This window comes from Sylvia atricapilla, chromosome 3, assembly GCF_009819655.1.
Source record: "Sylvia atricapilla isolate bSylAtr1 chromosome 3, bSylAtr1.pri, whole genome shotgun sequence".
Classification (NCBI taxonomy): Eukaryota; Metazoa; Chordata; class Aves; order Passeriformes; family Sylviidae; genus Sylvia; species Sylvia atricapilla.
Genome location: NC_089142.1, coordinates 9,797,302 through 9,816,205, shown reverse-complemented (window position 1 = coordinate 9,816,205; position 18,904 = coordinate 9,797,302). Strand labels below are relative to the sequence as shown.

The following is an 18,904-nucleotide window of genomic DNA, read 5'->3' as shown; positions in this document are numbered from 1 at the left end:
ACAGAACAAGAGACATGACTGGTAATCCAGGGATGGTAAAAACAAAAAAAGCCCAAATGTGGTGATGTGCTCAACTTAATGAGGACACCCTTGAAGACCTGATACTTCCTTATTAAGGATCTCAGCAGTATCTGAGCCACACATTGTCCAGACAAACCGGCCAAGCTACCTAACAAACAAGCAAAATCCTCTAGCAAAATCCATGCCAATCTGTACTAGAATGCCATTTGCTCTTCCCAGTGTAAGAATTTTAACCATATTCAATCATCCTTTTATTAAGCATAATTGAGAATTAAGACTTAATCACACATTTACCTCCTAGAGCTCCATATCTGGAGATGCATATGGAGTTATTTACTGTATTGACCTGTTTCTGGAGCACACGTGGACGGATGCAGGTGGGCAAACCACGAAGTATACAGTCATCAAATCCATCACCACACCTTTCATGCCACAAATACCAACTGTTATCAACAGTAAGTCATTCCCGTCATTGACTCTTACCAATCTTTTGCTGTGCTATACCTAACCTGTGCCACGCATCTGCATTCACCAGAATGTCCTCAACTCCCAGTTACAATTTTCTAGGCAAAGTCAAGATTCGAGTATTATATTAAAAGAAGCAAACAAACAAAAAAATAAACCAACAAAAACTCTTTAGCCTTAACTTATAAGTTGCTGATAAAATGGTAAACATTCCTTTCATGTTAATATCTGGATTTTTCCAGTGAGCACTGGAGTAAAGCTGTTGTGATGTGCAGCTATCACACTGGGAACAAGAAGTGTCTGAGGACAGCATTGATTGATGGTATTTTCTGCCCCAAACTGCCTGCATTTGATACCTTGGGAGCATACTGAAATCATTGTGCCACCCAGTGCTGCAGTCATGGTGTTTAAATTTTATTTCCCAATGCATTAAGGCACTAACCATACTTGAAGCTGCCTGGATAAGTGATATAGAAAGAAAAAGGAGCCTCTTACTATACATTATGATAATTTTTTTCAAATTTTATGTGGCTGAACTAGATTCTAGATTTCTTTAAAAGTATTGCACATCATAGTGCACCTCTAGAAAGTCACTGAACCCACTTTCTATAAAGTTCTATGTATTTGTTGTTAATCTCCTGGAGCTTGAAGCAATTCTCATGTACTTAGAGTATTTCAGATCTGACTAGAACACAAACACTCATTAATCAGAGCCATTAAAGAGATGGCTGTTGGCTAAGTTTCCTGGAATTTGTATGTGAGGCCACCCCAACTGTCTTCGTTATTTGATCCACATCAGCAGTAATTTGATGTTCTCTCCCTGCAGATACTGTGCCAGAGGAACGGCGATTTAATGTTGCACTTGGACACTTTCTTCCTGATGTCTCTCTGGTGGCAATCACAGTAGGAAATATGCCATTTTCCCTGAGGGAAGCACAGCACCACAGCTTCAAGATTTATGAAACTCCCTTTTCTAATGGAACAAAAGCCTTTATCCTGGAAGTCTCTTTTGATGATCCATATGTTCTGAAAGAGGTAGGATACAGCTGGTCACTTCAGGAGCAGAGTGGAGGAGGTGGGGCAAGTCCCTTTGCAGAACATGATCCAGCTTTTATCAACCAACAACAGTTCCTTGATCATAAAGGTGTCAATGAGTCTGAGATCATCTGAGTTAAGATTAGAGGCTCTTATGTCCCCACCTTGCTCTCCATTTATCTCTAGGAGGTCAGTATCAAGTGTAATTAGACAGGATGAAATGTTACCTCCTTTAGGGCCCGTAAGCATGGCTAATGTCTGAGTGCACACCCAACAGGAAGAGGCTTGTCAAGTCTGTATTAGATACTGCCCTTTGAAACAGGAGTGTCCTGGAAAAATAAATCCATTCTTGAAAAATAAATCAAATATATGAAAAATAAATCAATTAAATCAATTATTGCAATGCTAGCAAACACCAGTTTCAAAAATCCAGTAACTCCTGAACCCACTGTTTGCCTGGTGGCACAGGCCATGCCCCATGTGAGCATGCCACAGGTAGGCTCAGGGTACTCTAAATGTAATTTTGTCAAGCTCCAGACCATTTGTAATCGAAATATTTGTAAAAGGTATATACTCACAGAGGGATTTCAACCTCTCATTTCAGTGGGAGGATGCATAACTTCAAGTCCTCTATCACCCTTTAAACCAAACCACACAGAGCTGTGATGCTGTTACAAGGAACAACATTGTGAACGAACAGGATTTGTGCAAATAGTTTTCAGGCTGCAGTCAAACCACAGTCAAATTGCATTAAGGATCAAACCAAGAAAAAAAAATCCAGAAGTATTTCTTTCAGGTTGAACACCAGATTTTGCTTTCAGAGCACTTTCAATGAAGTAAAAGAGGATTTTGAAAGGGATCTCTCAAAGCATCCCCTCACACCTTTTATTCATCAGATTACTTACTCCCCTGGGTTCAGCCCACACTCTCAGTAAAGAAGAATTAGGATTTGGACCTGGATCTCCCTCTATGAGCTCTTTCACTGGGCTACAGAGGAACCACCACTGCATCCACTTCTGTGTTCATTTTTTGAAAAAGCACAACATTCTCCATATTTATGTTTGGCTGAAAGAGCTGTTGAATCCAGGCCAGATTTTTGAATAGCTTTAGGCCAGTTGAAGCGATGCTTTTGGAGCCTGAGCTATTTGCAGGGGAGAGGAGGGTGTTGGAATAATTATTTAGTGTTGTTCAGAATATAAATGCCTGCCTATTCTGAAAGCTGCTGCAGTCTTACCCTTCTATCTCTTTCAGTATGTGAATAGAAATGAAACAAAATACACCCTCCTAGTCAACTACACCCTTAGCGTGGGTCTGGAGATGACACTCTACTACCATTCATCAGAGGTGGAGTGTGTGATTGCTGACATTGGTAAGCTTTCCCCTGATATTAACTGGCTTGCATCAACAGCGTGGCTGTCTTTGAGTTCAGTGGGAGCATCAGAGGGTGAGAGCTTTGGGGAAAACCCCACCCCTCCATAGCTCACTGCTGGTAACAGCCAAGTTGCTGCTCCATTGATGGCAGCTCTTCTGCATACTGGCAAGACAGCCTGCCCTCGAGACACTGAGAGCAATAAAACAAGTGTGTAGAAGAAGTTGGCTTGCAAACCCAGTGAACAAGATGCCTCAGAACATGAACATACATCTACTGGCAAAGCTTTCAGACATTGCTACAAGTTTCAGTTTGTCCTCAAACACAGTTCTGCCTCCTCATCTAGGGCAGAACTTAACTGACTCAAAAAAATGCTCTAATCTCCAAAGACAGCATTTCTGTAAGGAGAAATCATCCACTAAGTGCTGTACTTAGCAGGTTACTGAAAACAGTCCGGAGGTCTGTTTGATATTTTCTCAAATTTATTAGCTTTTTGCATGCCACAAAGATGACAGTCCCCTCACTGTCCTATTTTACATTTGAAATAGCTCTTGGTTCAGCTTAAAGAAGGCTGATCAAATAATGTATTTACATACATAGCTCAGCTTGCCTTACTGAAACAGGGAATTGTCCCGGAAGCAAGCTGGCAGGCCACTGCTGAGGCAGGACTCCCCATCCCATCAGATGTGAGCTGGTAGACTGGCTGCAACACAGCCAAGCCCTGCAGACAATGCCAGCATGCACAGGCTGCTGGGATTTCCTACCTGTGACAGAAATCTCTGCCTGGGCCAAACCTCACCACTCAAACCTTCCTGCACTGCTAACCCTTCATCCCACCTTCTTCCCACAGAAGTACCAGAAGCAGTCGGTTCCTGTGATGAAGAAAACCTGTACCTAACCCTGCCCACTTTTGGCTTGCACCAGTACTGGGACCTGTACCTTGGTAACAAGCTCCTGACCCATCACGTTGCCCTCAGCAATGGATACTTTGCAGCTTCCAACTCCACACACCTGATCTTGCAAATACCTCTGTTTGCCGGGGGACTCATCTATGAGGTACAGGAGCTGTTTGGCAATGCCTTTTTAAAAGCACATAGGACTGTTTGCTCTCACAGAGTTCTACAGTCACTGTCTGTAGTGCTGTGGTATTCCACATATTGGAAAACCTCCAGAAGGAAGGACTCTGAGCCAGAGCAAGTAGGATAAGAGGTATCGGACATGGACCCTTCTGGTAATGCCATGTATTATGCAATCTGCAGTCCCCACTTGTCTTCAAAAACAAACTCCTCAGTGTTTTTAGTAAGATGAGGCAAAATGTCCCATGTGCACTGAGCCAGAAAAAATATTTCAATATAGCTCTTATGAAAGAAGCTCTTTTAAAGGATTTTTTTGTAGAAATATTAAGACATGGCAGGAGAAAATTGATGCTGTATTAATCTGCACTATTCTACAATAATCACCCTAAATTTATCTCCATGACAGTGACTGATAAATCCATACAAGAAAACTTGTCTTTCTACCCCCATGTTGCTTCAGGCTCGAGTCTTCACACTGACTTAACTCTTGTGACTTGTTAGTATTCAAGTGGCACAAGCTAAGGAGCAGAACTTTGTACACATGGATGATGTACTATAACATGAGATCTCTCCCATCTCCTCCTTCACAGGAAGTGTCTTTTCAGAAAATTAAAGCAAGGTTTGATGTTGCCTTAAGGAAAGTGAGAACTATGGAGACCTTACAGATGTTCTCCATTAGCTGCAGTTTTAATTCTTCAGCATTTATAAGTAAGTTATGCAACTGATCAATCAATAAAAAGATGTGTGATTTTTTTCTTGAGCTCATAATCAACTCTCTGACTTTCTCAGTATGCCACCCAGATGGTACTATAATGGTATCTGCCCAAATGAAGACAGTTCCTGCCATTGACATGAGTAAAACCAAGCTAAGGGACAGCTCCTGCAAGCCTAAAGAATATAATGAAGCCCATGCCTTCTTCAAGTTCCATGTTACTACCTGTGGCACTTCAGTAAGGGTAAGTCCATGGCCAGAGCAGATATACCTGCTGGAAGTCTCTGCCTCTCCTGCATTTTCTCTTTTGGTCCCCCGGCCCAGCTCCTGAGATGAGTGAATTTATAATGAGCTTCCCATATGCACAGTTTGAAGGTGACCACATTATTTATGAGAATGAAATCTCTTATGAGAAAGACACTCTTCCAGGACAGAGCATACCAATAATCACAAGAGACCCAGACTACAGGTAGGAGCTGCTGCTTGCTGACACTGCTCACTTTTGCACAGCTGCTGGGAAATAGATGTGAACAAAAAGAATTGCTGTTTCTTCTATTCTAGACTAACAGTCTTGTGCTACTACCAAGCAAAAGAAACCTTGGTGCTCGGTGCCTTCTCCAGTGACCCAGCCACATCCCGTCCCTTTGGCTCCGGGATCATGTCTCCACGTTCAAACACTGCAGGTGTGCAGTTCTCTTCCTCCATTTGTGAGTCTCTCAGACTGTTTCAGTCTTAAATTCCCTTGCTAAGATATGCCTTACAACCAAAAAACCTCACTAATATTTCTTTCTCTGCAGCTTACAGAAGGGTAAGACAAGCTCTGAATGTAGTTTCAAGAGTGTCCAAAGGTAAATCTCCTCCAATGGAAATCAGAGAATTTCCAAGTATGTTTTAGTTTAAATAATATTAAACAACAACAAAATCCCCTGACATTTTCTCGAGATGAATCCTTCATGGAGTTCTATGGGCCCAGCATGACAATACTCAAACAACCCATGGAGCCTATGTTTCTTGAGGTGGAGCTGAAAGACAACAGCCCCAGTGTTGAGTTATACCTGGAAAACTGCTGGGTAGCTGGATCTCCAGACTTCAACACCACCCCAAGATGGAATATAACTGTGGATGGGCAAGTAGTATTAAATGTCCAATGAACTCATCAGCAAAGCCCTAATTTCTACTTAGATCTGTTGATCTTTCCTCTCAAACAGGTGTGAGATTAATGGCAGTGAGTTCACTGCAGAATTCTGCCCAGTACCTGTTAGTCCCAGGGTGAGACACCCTTCTCACTTTAAAAGGCTGGCAATAAGGACCCTGGCACAGCAACTGGAACAGGTAGGATTGAGTGAGAGGCTCCCCTCCCACTCAAAGACCCTGTCCTGGAAGTCTGGATGATGCTCTTAGTCATGGAGGTAGTCCTGCAAGGAGGAGGAAGTAGGACTTGATGATCCATATGGGTCCCTTCTAACCTGAGGTATTCTCTGACTCTATACTTTGAGAAATAGATTTAGGCACCTCACAGACTTAAACCCCAGCCAGCATTCAACTCAACTACTCTGACTGGTGCACAGCTTTGATTCAGTTCTCTTCGTAAATCTCCTCTGACACCAACTTAACTTGAGATTGGACTGGCTGGAGTAAACAAAAGAATGTAACATGTAAATATGATTTTTATATGGTGGTTCTGGCTTTGTGTAGGATCAAGTTCATATCACTGCAGCTCAAAATGTCTAGAGCAGAAAAATCAATGTCACAATATCCACATGAAGTTCAGCTCTGTTCTCCCCCATCTGTCCTAGCCAGTCATCCATCTTGTTGGGTGTCAGCCCAATGGGGAGAGAAGCAGAGGCATGTGGATTTTGTCTTAAAGTTTAAGGTCCTGTTCTCCTCTAAGGACTAAAGAGAGCAAAGAAAACCCCAGGACAGTCACCTGAGAGTGCTTTGCTCCCTGTGCACCCAGCTGAGTGAACTGCCTGTGCTGACATGCACTGATACCAGCCGTGGTGTGTCCACCCTGCCTGGGCAGCTCAAGTAACTTCATCATTATTTACTCAGCCTTTCACAGGCACCTCAACTCTTGAACTTGCTAGAAATGAACATGATGCAATTCTGGCTTGTGCTGCTTCCTAAGCATGCAGCTACAGCAGGCACTACATTGAGTTTCTGTCTAGCTTTGATACACTGCAGCACGTGAGGCTTTAACTTGTCCTGTCTCAGCCTCTCAGTTACCAAACTGCCTGAGGGATTCCTTGACACCAACTTTAAATTCAAGGCAGGTTCAGCTAGAAGGTGCCACATGGAAGTGTTCAAAGCCGCCTAAATTTAATCAGATGTAGTTTCTGCAAAAGGGAAAGACAAGATAATGCTCTGCAAAGTGGGATTTGATAAAGACCAAGTGGCACATTTTCTTGTCCTCAGGTGTATGTGCATTGTTTGGTGGCAGCATGCTCTTCTACCAACACACAACCTGGCAGCACCTGCAGAGGACAGTGCAGCTCAAGCAGGGAGAGGAAGGGTAGGTTGTGGAGGAGAAAAAGAACCACTGCAATGCACCCCTGACCTGATGTTTCTCAGAGATTTAGAAGCTCTGACTTGGGCATCTGAAATGCCTTGAGCACGCACTGTGAACATTGATGTCACCTTTAACATGCAGCATGTGGGTATTCCTTAGAAACTACACAAAACACACTGTGTATTGTTCTCAGGCTTTCCAGGTCACCCTTCTGACAGCCTCCAGGGCTATGTACTTGCTGGACCAGTATGGATTGTTGCTCCACATCTAAGATGACACACGTAAACTGAATTTGGTAAGAACACCAGGCCCTGTGTACTCACCCTGAGGGTCACCATTCTTTATGACACAAGTGATGCAGAGCCTGTCCTTGAGGACCTCAAAAATAAAAGTTCTGGGACAAGAACAGTGAATGGACATGGTTTGCAGTCCCATGGTCTCAGCCTGAGCCCATGAGAGAGGGAAGAAGGAGAGGTCCCTGCCAAGCCAAACACAGGTGGAGTGGCCCTGGAGCAGATGCCAGCAGCAGAGCAGGGCATGCTGGAGTTGGGCCATAGCAGGCAGTTTTGGAGCCAGGTATTATTTCAACAGGTTTTCAACAGGACTGCCCCCAGCCTGAGAGAAAACAGATCCAAAATTTTAGAGACAAATGCTAAAGCAATAAGGCATACTGCCGTATTCCAAATGCTTTTGAATGGCTCAAATTCTCCAAAGAGTAGGGTTTCTCCAATATCTCCATCCACCCTTGGACAACCAGAGCTGCTGAGGTCTCTGCTCCAACATCACTCCTCACTTCAGCCTCCATGTGTGTCTCCAACAGCACCCGAAGGTTCTGCTGTGCTGGCTGCTTTCCAAATGGTGCCACTGGACACAGGAGCTACTTCTTGCAGGAACCATGGGAAGTATTCACATGAAGTTTAAAGACCAGATGGTGAGACAGCACTGGAAAGTTCTTGAGTCTGCTAACAGGATCAGTAAATCTTGCAACCTGTTGCCTCTCTGAAGTGGCTACAGAAGAAAACTTACCAGAAAATGACCCAAAGCTGCAAAATAACACTTTGTGTTTCTTCCAGCTGCTCACATATGGATTTGCAGATCACTAAAATTATTCCAGCCCTGATTATGGCTACTTCTTCTAATACTTCATAAAGTGACTGCCAATCCTCCCATCTGAATCTAAAGTGCAAATCTGAAAAGTCAAATAAAAATACACCAGAGCAATGTAAGCACAGAGCATCTCCTTGTTAATGTGCAACAGCAGCTATTGTTGTACCAACACTGGCCTCAAAGAGCCCAGCAATCACTGCCAGCACCCCTCCAGCAGGCAACACTAGGGCACATGCTTCTTCCCACTAATGCAGAGTTTTGTCTAAATCATTACATCAACCTGCCATGCTTGGAAACTTGTTAGTTCTTCATTTTCCTCCCACCTGCCCCTGTATGGAAAAGGCAAAGATTTAACTCCGTAAAATGTGAGTTAATGGATACTCTAGTATGAGCAAAAATGACACCTGTTATTTTTTGTTTCTATGTATACAGAAAGCTTTTTTTTTAATTCTTATTATTTTTTAGAGATAAAGTACAAACCTGACACACGACCACCTGTAATCACTCTCAGGATGTGCCTACATGATAACTGCAGGTGTGGCTGCAGCACATGTACAAGTTCAACAACAGTGCAGGGAGGGCAGATGGCACACTCGTGCTGAGGATACACCTGTGTTGAGGGTACACTCGTGCTGAGGGTACACTCGTGTGCAGTCTCCAGAGGGTTTCCCAGCTCCTACAGGCCCTGCCTTCCCAGGCTGGCTGGTCAGTGCCCACATGTGGCTCGCTTTCCAAAAGCTGCAGTCCTGCCTGAGATGATTGCTGAATAAATGGTCTCCTAAAGCTGTACCTGCTGAAGGAGTAAGATCTGTAAAAAGGAATGAGAGGGTGCTGGGACCCCAGGGCCCTCAGCAGCTGCCTGGGTACTGCCTTCCTCTGCTGCACAAGCAGTGCACTCCGCTGTCCACAGCCCACACTGCAGAGCCCAGCAAGTTACTGCTCCCATGCATTTGCCAGGTGACACACTCCCTGTTTTTAACAGCAGCAAACTCATTAGTTTAGCTTAACTTTCTGTTAATCTAAAAAGAAATCCTCTAGAAATTTGTAGAGTGGGATGAAGGGAAAATAATAATGACCAAATGCTATCTCTTCTCAGCACTCTCAGGCCACACAGGTGAGCATCAGGTCTGGTCTGGTGTCACTAAGGTTCACTTGTTTTGCAGCCTTGCAGAGTATATCTAGATAACTCATCTGCAGTAAGTGGGATACCCCAGATCCTCCCTTTTTTCCCTGGAAAACCAGGAAGGGGTCAAGCAGCATTCCATACCCTTCATCTATCACCTGACAGATGAGATTTTTCTCTTCCACATACACTGGAAGGGAGATGGAAAAGGGGAGACAGACTGGCATTCCCATTTCAACAGGGATTTCAGGTTTCTCCCTTCCCAGACAAGCCAGAGCAATTCCACATCCTTGGTCTCTTTCTCCCACCTTAGTTGATGTTCATGGCGTAGATGATTTTCACACGAATCTCACAGTGTGTTAGAGTTAGGCATTCTCTGTTTGTCTTTGGGGGTCTGTTTCCCAAAGTATGATTCAGCCACCCTATTGCATGGGTGTACTGCCCTGCATCTATATTCTCCTGGGTTTATTCCTACCTCTCAGGTGTTGCAGATGCAATTTCAGCACCTAACTTCTGTCCCAGACTGCAGTTTTCAGGCTTATGGGCTTAAATGCTTCCTTCGATTAGCTTTCAGGAACCACTCTGGTCATATCACTATAGCTGAACAAGCCTCCACTATTCAGCAATTTATTTTTAAAGCACAGATAGAGGCACACCAGAGTCCCTGTGCTGGGGAGTCCCCAGCCTGGAAAGCACTGATCAGCCTTTTCCATAGCAACAGGAGTTAGGCTGAAATCTATTGTGATGCCTGGGACACAGCTGGACCAGCTGTTCCTTGCTAGGAGACAAGAGTATCCTTCAGGCCCATTTCACATGCTCCTTGTACAAACACAAGTGATAAAAGAACTGATCACCATGAGATGTAGGAAGCAATGCCCTGGGCTGCATCCAATCCCTCCCTGCTCATGCACTAAAGGCATCCTAGAAGGAAAATCTTGGAAATAATCTTAGTAAATTGACCAATGGTCAGCTCAAATGGTCACAACATGCTGGAAGTGGGGCCTCCAACTTGACCAGATCTCTCAGCAAACTGTTTTCACAAAAAGCAACCAGACCTTCCATTCTGCATGAAGGCCAGTGGCTGGGGTCGAATGGGTTTCACTGATCCATCCCCTCCCTCTATTAAAAGGATGAGGGAGGTGAACAGTCATCTTCTGACATAAAAGAATATTGGATATTATCCTCCCACTAGCAATCTTCAGTTTTGAACATTGTTTTTGCTTTTCTGAATCCTTCCCCTCCTGACAGGCAACAGAGAACATAACCTGCATAGCTGGGCTTGACTGAGACAGAGGTGTTCAATCCCCACAAAGCTGGAATAGGGCACCTTTCCCTCCTCAGTCACTTTTTAACAAGGTTACCTACCTAGACAAGAAGTGCATAGTGCAGCCCTCACTTGGAACAGCCCAAGAGTTTCAGGCTTTTTGTGCTGACTAAATCTCCCTTGCAGTGGAGGGGACATATTCTGTCTACTTCACAACCAAACTCTTTGGCCCCAGTGTGCTGCAGCTTTCCATTTGGAAAGGCTCTCCTTGTTCCCCATGCTGCACTCACACTGAGCATGCATTAAACCCTTCTCACACTGCTCAGTGTCCTGCTAACACTGGCATTCTGACAGCTTTTCCAAAAGCAAGGGAGAGGCCTTGCAACATGGATAGTTGTGTGAGACAACACCTCCTCCCATGTTTCAGCAGGACAAATAGAGTCCTAGGGAAAAGCACAGGGTGATGTTACTCTTTACTGTGTTCTGTAAGGCAGTGATGTTATTCTTTGATATGCTGTAATGCATTATGGAATTCACAGGGTTTTTGTAAGTTTAGGAGTAAATCATCAGGTGAGAGGAGTTAACTCATTGCCAAATTAACCCTGGCTACAGGGAACAAGCCAGAGAGGCTGCAGTGATGGCTGTGGAAGGAAAGTCAAGGGTTTGGGACAGCAGGTTTATAGGTAGGAAACCTTGAGAAAAGCAGCTGAGAATTATTCACGTCTGAAATATTTCTGGCTAGAGTAAAGAGAGTCACAGTGCATTAGCAGCAACCATCTGTTTGACTTAGTGGTGCAACCCCATGACTTTGACAATGGCAGTGGAAGAGGCAGGAGTGACCCAGGAGCTCCACGGTTATGGAATTCTCATACAGAGACAACCCCTAAAGCCCAGTGAAGGTATAAAGCTACATCACCTCACATTGCAAAGCATCCAAAGCACACAACCCTGCTCCTTTTACAGGCTGAGAAGTTGCCTGAATTTCACAAAACATTATATAAAAGAATTTTACTACTCTCCACTAGGCTTTTAATTCTTAAACTTTTATAACAGGAAACTTCGCAGGACAAAGGGAGTTACTAAATACACCCTCCTCTTCAAGTTTTGGGGGTTTATTATATATTTATATACTGAGCATTATGCCCTGTGGTCTGGATTATCCCTTTGGTCACTTTGGGTCACCTGTCCCAGCTGTGTCTCCTCCCACCATCTCAGGCATCCTCGACTTCCTCCCCAGCATGGCAGTACAAAAATCAGAAAAGGCCTTGGCTCTGTGCAAGCCTTGCTCAGCAATAACAAAAACATTTCCACATTATCAACATTGTGTTCAGCACAAATCCAAAACACAGCCCCATACCAGCCACTGTGAAGGAAACTAACTCTATCCCAACTGAAACCAGCAGGGCTATTTAGTAATTTCAGGGTGAAAACCTGAAAGCCAGAGAACTAAGTGACTCATGTGCATGTGAAAGCGGAAAATGTGAAAATCCTACTGGCCAAAATTACCTTGAAAGAATTCCAGATTATGCTGACATGTGTGATGACAGTTCATCCTTTCACAGGAGAGACAAGGAAATACTGTGGAGAACTAGCGACTGCTCCCAGCCCTGTGCAGTATTTCTGTGCCAATTATTGAATGAGAAGTAATTAAGCAACATTCAACAAACAACACAAGCTGGAATATTATCTCTAGCATCTTTGTTTTCTAAAATATTCACTTCATTATTCAATTAATATTTTGATCTATATCCTGTCATTTTAAGTGTTCTGTGTAGAACCACATCTGCGATCTCTCTTCTCACAGTAAAACTTCCTAAGTCACATTCAGCTGTTCATTACTGCTTTTTTAATTGTCTCAGCACTGTCACTCATGAACGTGTTTAGTTCTAGCTCACCTTCTCACCACCAGTCAAGAGTTGGTAGAATTTCTCAGTTAAGACTGAGGAGGCATGAAGTGTGTCAAGTCATTGAATTACCTGTGTTGTTTTAGAGACAGAACACAAAGACAAATGTTAGCAAAGCATGTGCTTAGTACATCAAGAAAAGTCCAAAATAAAACTTCTGAGGGGAAAAAAATGGTCTCCAACTGTAAATGGTCACATCCTGGTATTACATCATATTTCTGTAACTTCAGATGGCTGCAGTAAAGTGTCAAGAGGATGAGGGACAAAAGCAGGATTTTCTCAGCCCTGTTTCAAATTTGCTCATTGGGGCTGTTGCAGTTTCATCCCCACACTGAAAGCGATCTCGGTGAGGCTGCTGGGAAGGATATCCAGAGGCTCCAGTCTGCTCTCAGGACTCACCCCAAGGGCCCCAGCATCTCCAGAGAGCCTTGTGCATTCTCCAGGAACATCCACAGAGGAACTCACCATAAGAAGCAGAAATATCACAGTCATAATTTTATTTAAAAAACAAAATCCTAATGCTCAGGTGAGCTATCAGAGAGTATTTCTTTTATTAGAACTTGTAAGGGTGTTTCTTGCTGATGATTTACAGGTTTCAGTAACAGTCCCTCCAACCCATGTGAGAAATGAAGCTGCCTGGGTGCTCACAGCCAGTTCCATCAGATGGATTTCACACTGTACTTTTCAGGGAATTGATCTCTTTATTAAGATAGAGAAAGGCACAATTCCTCCTATGAATATTTCTACAGTAAACTCTGCAGACAATCATGAGATAAAAAGTACATGTTCATTTTTATTTTCAGTTAATCTGGCCAATACATTTATTACAGAGTCACAAAGTATTTCTGTACAAAATCTGTACATGTGTCTCACAGAGATCAACATTACACTTTCTCTCAAGAATAAAAATCCCAAATCCAGATCATTTTGCAATCATAATAATTTTTTAACTTATTTACCTAAGAATGAAGTTCTACAACAGGTCATAACAGATGTAAATGATGTTGTTCCACCCATCGATGACAAAAACCACGTTTAGGGGAATATTTTCACATCACATCACTACCTGAATTTTCAATAACCCCGCTTCTGTTTTTCCTCTTTATCAAGAACAGCCTGTTTTAGACTCAATGCAGCATCTTCAAACTGGGGGTTTAACTCTAATACTTTCCTGAAATCTTTCATGGCCTCATCAAAGTCTCCTGTCCCAAAAAAAGAAAAAAAGGAGAAATGAAGTTATTTTTAAGTGCTCATGCTCACAAACCTCGCACAACTCAAGAACACCTCCTAATACACCCACAAAGTAGCCAGCTGCTTTGTGGATCCACTACATCTGGATTCTCCACAGACACAACTGGGAGTCAAAGAGTTTCACAGCAAGAACCAAAACGTGTATTTTTGAACCTCAAATGGACCTAAGGCTCAGTTCAGCCAGTTTATTCCTAAGAGAAGGAGACAAAAGGCCCACACCAACAATGAGGGTGCCTTAAAGCTGGCACACAGGCACAGAGCATCCAGCTGGCCCATGGCCCGGCTCCATTCTCCAGTCCCTCGACCTCTCACACAGCCAAGCCCTAACAAAAGGCACAGGGCTGTCATTTTGTGATGGCATCATCAAAAACCGGGCAGGAAATTCACCAGACGTGGCTGCAGCCCACTGGAAGTCGAGAAGGTTGTGCTCACTGCAGCTACAGCTGCTTGGGAGATGCTTTGTCTCAGATTTAATGGTAGTGTTTGGAACCGGCTTGTTTTACCCCAGTGCAAATTTTTCCACAGGTTAACTACGCCTTTCCTCCTACTCTCCACGGACCAGCATCGTTTCGAATGACTGCAGCACAGCTCGGAATGAGGGTTGTAGGTGCCTACGCGGGGCAGGCAGCAGCTAAAGGGACAGTCACTGCTGGTTCAGAACGTGTGGCGCCCCCGCCCCGCCCCGGCTCGTACCCAGGCGGTAGCGCACCAGCCCGCGGTTGTAGTAGGGCACCTCGAAGCCGGGCTGGCACTCGATGGCGGCCGTGAAGTCCCGCACGGCGGCGGCGAACTCCACGCGCAGGTACCGCACCTGGCCGCGGTCGTTGAGCGCCGTGGCGAGGTCGCTGCGGGCACTGCGGGGACAGAGGGAGCGGCGTTAACGGGGCCCGCCCGGCGTTCCCGCTGCCCCGCTCCCCGGGCCCGGCGTTACCCCGCGGGGCTGCGGGCGATGAAGCGGCTGAAGAGCTCCTCGGCCGCCGAGAGCCGCCGCGCCCGCAGCTCCGCCCGCGCCGCCGCCAGCAGCTCCGCCGCCTCCCCCGCCATCGCGCTGACGTCACGGGGCGGGCGCGGCGTGACGTCACGGGCACGCCGGCGCGGGAGGCGCGCGGCCACGTGAGGCGGGGAGGGGAGAGGCGCGGCCAGCGGGACACGGAACGCGGGAACGCGGGAATACCGGACTGTGCTCTGTGAGAACCGGCAGGGCCACGGACCTGTCTGCCCCTCTGCTCCGTTCTGTGAGACCCCCACCTGCAACACAGCGCCCAGAGCTGGGCCCGCAGCACACGCACAACGTGGACCTGGTGGAGAGGGGGCAGACGAGACCGAGATGATCAGAGAGCTGGAGGACTTCTCCTCGGGAGACAGGCGGGAGAGGGCTTTGTGGAGACCGTAGAGCACCTTCCAGTACCTAAAAGGGGTCTAAGAGAGCTGAAAAGGGACTGTTTACAAGGGCATAGAGGGATAGGACAACGGAGAACGGCTTTAAGCTGAAGGAGGGAAGGTTTAGGTTAAACATAAGGAAGAAATTTATTTATTTATTTATTTATCTCTTTACAGTGAGGGTGGTGAGACACTGGAAGAGGTTGCCCAGAGAAGCTGTGGATAACCCAGCCCTGGAAATACTCAAGGTTGGATGGGCTTTGTGCTAGTGGTTGGTCTAATGGAAGGTGTCACAGCCCATGGCAGAGGGCTTAAAACAAGATGGTCTTTAAGGTCCCTTCCAACCCAGACTGCTCTAACATCACAGCTCACAGCTCTTGTCAGGCAGCCAAGTGCTGGCTGCTCCTGGGACAGCTCATCCTGGCCTTGCAGCACTGTCAGCACAGACTAAGGCAGTAAGGCAGGAGAGTTAGACATCATTCCTTGGACCTCTGTGTGTAACAAAGGTGACACTTCAGCTCCGGAAACCTGTTCAACAGATGCAGGCTGATCTCTCAAGCTACATGAAAAATGCCAGGGTCCAGGTTGCAAGTTCATGGAGGCTTCCTTAACCTGTTGAAGATGACATCACCCAAGCTCAGGAACCCAACTGACACACACTGACTGCTGCGTGTTTTCAAGCCCTTTATTGCTGTGGTGGCTTTAAATACACTTGCAAAAGAAACCAGCACTAACATATGCTGATACTGATATCATCACTCTAGTAACTAAACAGTAGTACAAAAACATATATGGTAATATTATCCAAATTATTGTGATATTATTTCAACTCAGGAATCACTTCCTTCAAAAAACTGTGAATTCTGAGAAAATCCAGTAATTTCCTATGGAATTAGAGAGACAAAAGTGGAGCCTGCTCAGAGTAGAACGTATTGATGTGAGACTACATTCAACTCAAATGGTTTTGAAATCAGGCTCCAGCTACAATTCAAAAAGAATGCTTTTACCTTAAAACTCTTTTTTAAAGTGTAGAAAAAATGGAATCTATTTACATGGCAATTTCTTCAGATAAACAGAAGCAGTAAAGGTTTCTAATGTGGATTTTCTATTTTGGTTTTGGAGGCTTTTTTAATATTTCTCTAATAGCAGCACTAACTGCTACAATACAGTACCTGAGTTGTATTTCAAAAGATAGTAACATTTTAGAGGCTGTTTTTAGCAGTCATAAATGTGGCTACAAAGTCTTTATCCTCAGCTTACTGGGCTGTGGCAGAGAGGACAGGCGTTATAGTGGCCTGCTTCTTTGGCTTTCATACAATGCTTACACACACTGCACATCCAGAATCGATATTCCAGGATAGGGGCTCCTGTTGCAACACATACAGGAAGTTTACCATCTCCACTATAAAAAAGAAAAAAAGAGTAAAGCTGAAAGAACAAAAGTGTGGTGTGACAGAAGTTATTAGCTCATGTAACACTTCCTGTTCACATAACCGACTATATAAATCTTCACACCAGAGAATGCCCACCCCTAGAACTGTACACTCAACGAATCAGGACAAGCAGATCCAAAAGATGGGGTGAAAAAAAAGCAGTGAAGGCCGTATAAAGGTAAGGCCTGATTAGACACCTGCATTGCTATTATACTCCTTCCTCTGAAGGGTCAACTTGACAGCTACTACTGAGATTCTGCATAGTAGGATCACTCAAGACAGGTTAAAATCCTGTTTGCTAAAAGAAAACTCATTCACAATCGATTTCCATATTTACAAGTTCCATCCTCTTAGCAGGAAACATGTACACACTCTTGTGGGTACAGCTACTCCAAGGACTTACCCCTGAAATGTGCACTTCACACTCATTTTAACTACACATGTTGCTCTTTTCAAACCAACTAGATTTAGGTAATTCACAAAACACTGCTGGAGACCTGTCATTTAATATGGTTAAACAGTCCTTGTTGATACTTTCATCACCTCGCCATGGGGATACAAAGAGTAACATTCTTACTTTAATGTCACATGACACAGTCTCAAAGGTCCAAAAACTCCTGTGCTTTGTCTACCGGCATTTCAATTTAAGATAAAGCTACATCTCTCTGCCCAGTTCCTCAAATGCAGTCAGTGTCTATTTTCCCAAACAACATAGTGCTGTATTGCCTTCCTCCAAACTGGCTCACTCCTGCATCATTCATGCCCAATATTTGGTTTAAGCAGCAAAGCACTTAATTAATTTGGTCACACACAAAATCTGCTAAAATTCAGCAAACAGCAGAAAAAAGTGATAGTGTTATTATAGTATCATATAAAAAGTAGACCCACCTCTCAAGGACATCATCCAGATCAGGGTCTTTTTTATACTTTGGACTATATCTTGTGAATATCTCTAGAGCAAGGTCTTCATACTGTTGCCTCTGCTCTGGTTTAAGAGTTTCCAAGGATTCTAATTTAACAAAGGCTTTTGAACAAGTATAAAATGCTCTGTTTGCACATGCACAGAGTGCCAAAAGGGAATAGATTTCAACTGCAGGGATAATGTCTTCATAATCTCGCAAATGAAGAGCTAAAAAAAAGATAAAAAGTCTAAGGAAATCATTACAGATCTTCTGAGAAGTGAAAGCACCTGTATGAAATAGTTGCTACTAGACAACAGTATTAATTCTAAAAATTGGACAAAATGAACCACAGTCTTTTTATTGATATGACTATAAAGCATTGCTCTAAAAAAATTTAGATTTCACTTGGAAATTGGTGTCTTCTTAAACACCTTATTTTAGTTGGTTGGTTGGTTCATTTTAAAAACATTAGAAGGATTTGAAATCTTCGTTACTTGGACAAAGTAAGAAGTGCAATTTTTTTCTCTAATTCCCACAGATTTTTTGTGAAGCTTTACAAGGAGGTCTGATGCAAATTCAGATATGTTTATAATTTAAGGAAAGAAACAGAACAGTCAGAACATCTACAGAGTTTGAACGATTTACCAGGTAATATTTGGAAAAATTTGCATTTTCTTCAGCAAAGTTCTTTCCAGATATTGTGACTGCAGCTGTATTAGGTTCATTATATGGTTTTGGTTTAAATTCCATGGACTTATTAAGAAATGTGGCAGCTATAAGTGAAGTTATGTGCTGCATTTACAGGAAAATGAATTTTTACCTGTTTTAAGTGCTGCATCTGCAGAACCTTTATAAAGCTGTTTTTGTGCAAGTATGAAAAAGTGGTAAGCCTCAGCTCCTCGCCAAGCATTGTCTGCAAAGCGATTTGTTGAAGAAAGAACATCTTCTTCCAGCAATCCAGCCAAAGCTGAAGCACTCTGAAAAGCAGTATCACAAGTAATTTTTATATAAAACAGATATAGCAGGAAATGAGGATATATGAAAAAAGCTTTTCTGTACTTGGTGATTAAACCACTGTCTGTGTTAAGTAGGAAAAATACAAATGGACCTACAGTGAGCATTGTCAGGCGTTCTGTACAGAGCACAGGCACAACATATGGTGCAGATTTTCAAAGATAAATATCATATACATGTGGATACAAATATATTTTGTGCACATCTGCACTGGTTCATAGTTTGGATTAATACTGCATTTCAACACCAAAGCTCTTAAAAATGTGTTTAAACTATTTCATTTGTGCATATGAAGATGAACGTGTGAGCAGAGAAAAAAAATTTCCTTTTGTTTCCCCT

The 18,904-nt window shown here is 43.8% G+C and overlaps 3 protein-coding genes across 3 annotated transcripts in view; 1 reads left to right on the top strand and 2 right to left on the bottom strand.

Annotated features, from left to right (window-relative positions):
• The first annotated feature begins 237 nt into the window (after positions 1 to 237).
• On the top strand, positions 238 to 8,413 carry LOC136358757 (zona pellucida sperm-binding protein 2-like). Its single transcript, XM_066314754.1, has 13 exons — positions 238 to 476; positions 1,313 to 1,521; positions 2,773 to 2,890; positions 3,741 to 3,946; positions 4,557 to 4,674; positions 4,756 to 4,922; positions 5,047 to 5,147; positions 5,240 to 5,361; positions 5,476 to 5,526; positions 5,621 to 6,010; positions 7,094 to 7,190; positions 7,381 to 7,482; positions 8,008 to 8,413. The coding sequence occupies exons 1-10, from the start codon at positions 449 to 451 to the stop codon at positions 5,827 to 5,829; spliced, it is 1,329 nt and encodes a 442-aa protein (XP_066170851.1). The 5' UTR covers positions 238 to 448; the 3' UTR covers positions 5,830 to 6,010; positions 7,094 to 7,190; positions 7,381 to 7,482; positions 8,008 to 8,413.
• Positions 8,414 to 13,353: 4,940 nt separating this feature from the next.
• On the bottom strand, positions 13,354 to 14,890 carry TTC32 (tetratricopeptide repeat domain 32). Its single transcript, XM_066314301.1, has 3 exons — positions 14,768 to 14,890; positions 14,530 to 14,690; positions 13,354 to 13,787 (listed from the first exon to the last, which is right to left on the bottom strand). Exons 1-3 carry the CDS (start codon positions 14,878 to 14,880, stop codon positions 13,660 to 13,662), a joined length of 402 nt encoding a protein of 133 aa, XP_066170398.1. The 5' UTR covers positions 14,881 to 14,890; the 3' UTR covers positions 13,354 to 13,659.
• A 997-nt stretch (positions 14,891 to 15,887) lies between these two features.
• WDR35 (WD repeat domain 35) overlaps positions 15,888 to 18,904 on the bottom strand; it is a 41,375-nt gene continuing 38,358 nt past the window's right edge. The window contains exons 25-27 of the mRNA XM_066314753.1: positions 18,372 to 18,528; positions 17,538 to 17,778; positions 15,888 to 16,618 (exon numbers count right to left, since the gene is read on the bottom strand). Coding sequence (XP_066170850.1) covers positions 16,468 to 16,618; positions 17,538 to 17,778; positions 18,372 to 18,528 — 549 coding nt within the window. The 3' untranslated portion in view covers positions 15,888 to 16,467. The remainder of the gene's footprint in view (positions 16,619 to 17,537; positions 17,779 to 18,371; positions 18,529 to 18,904) is intronic.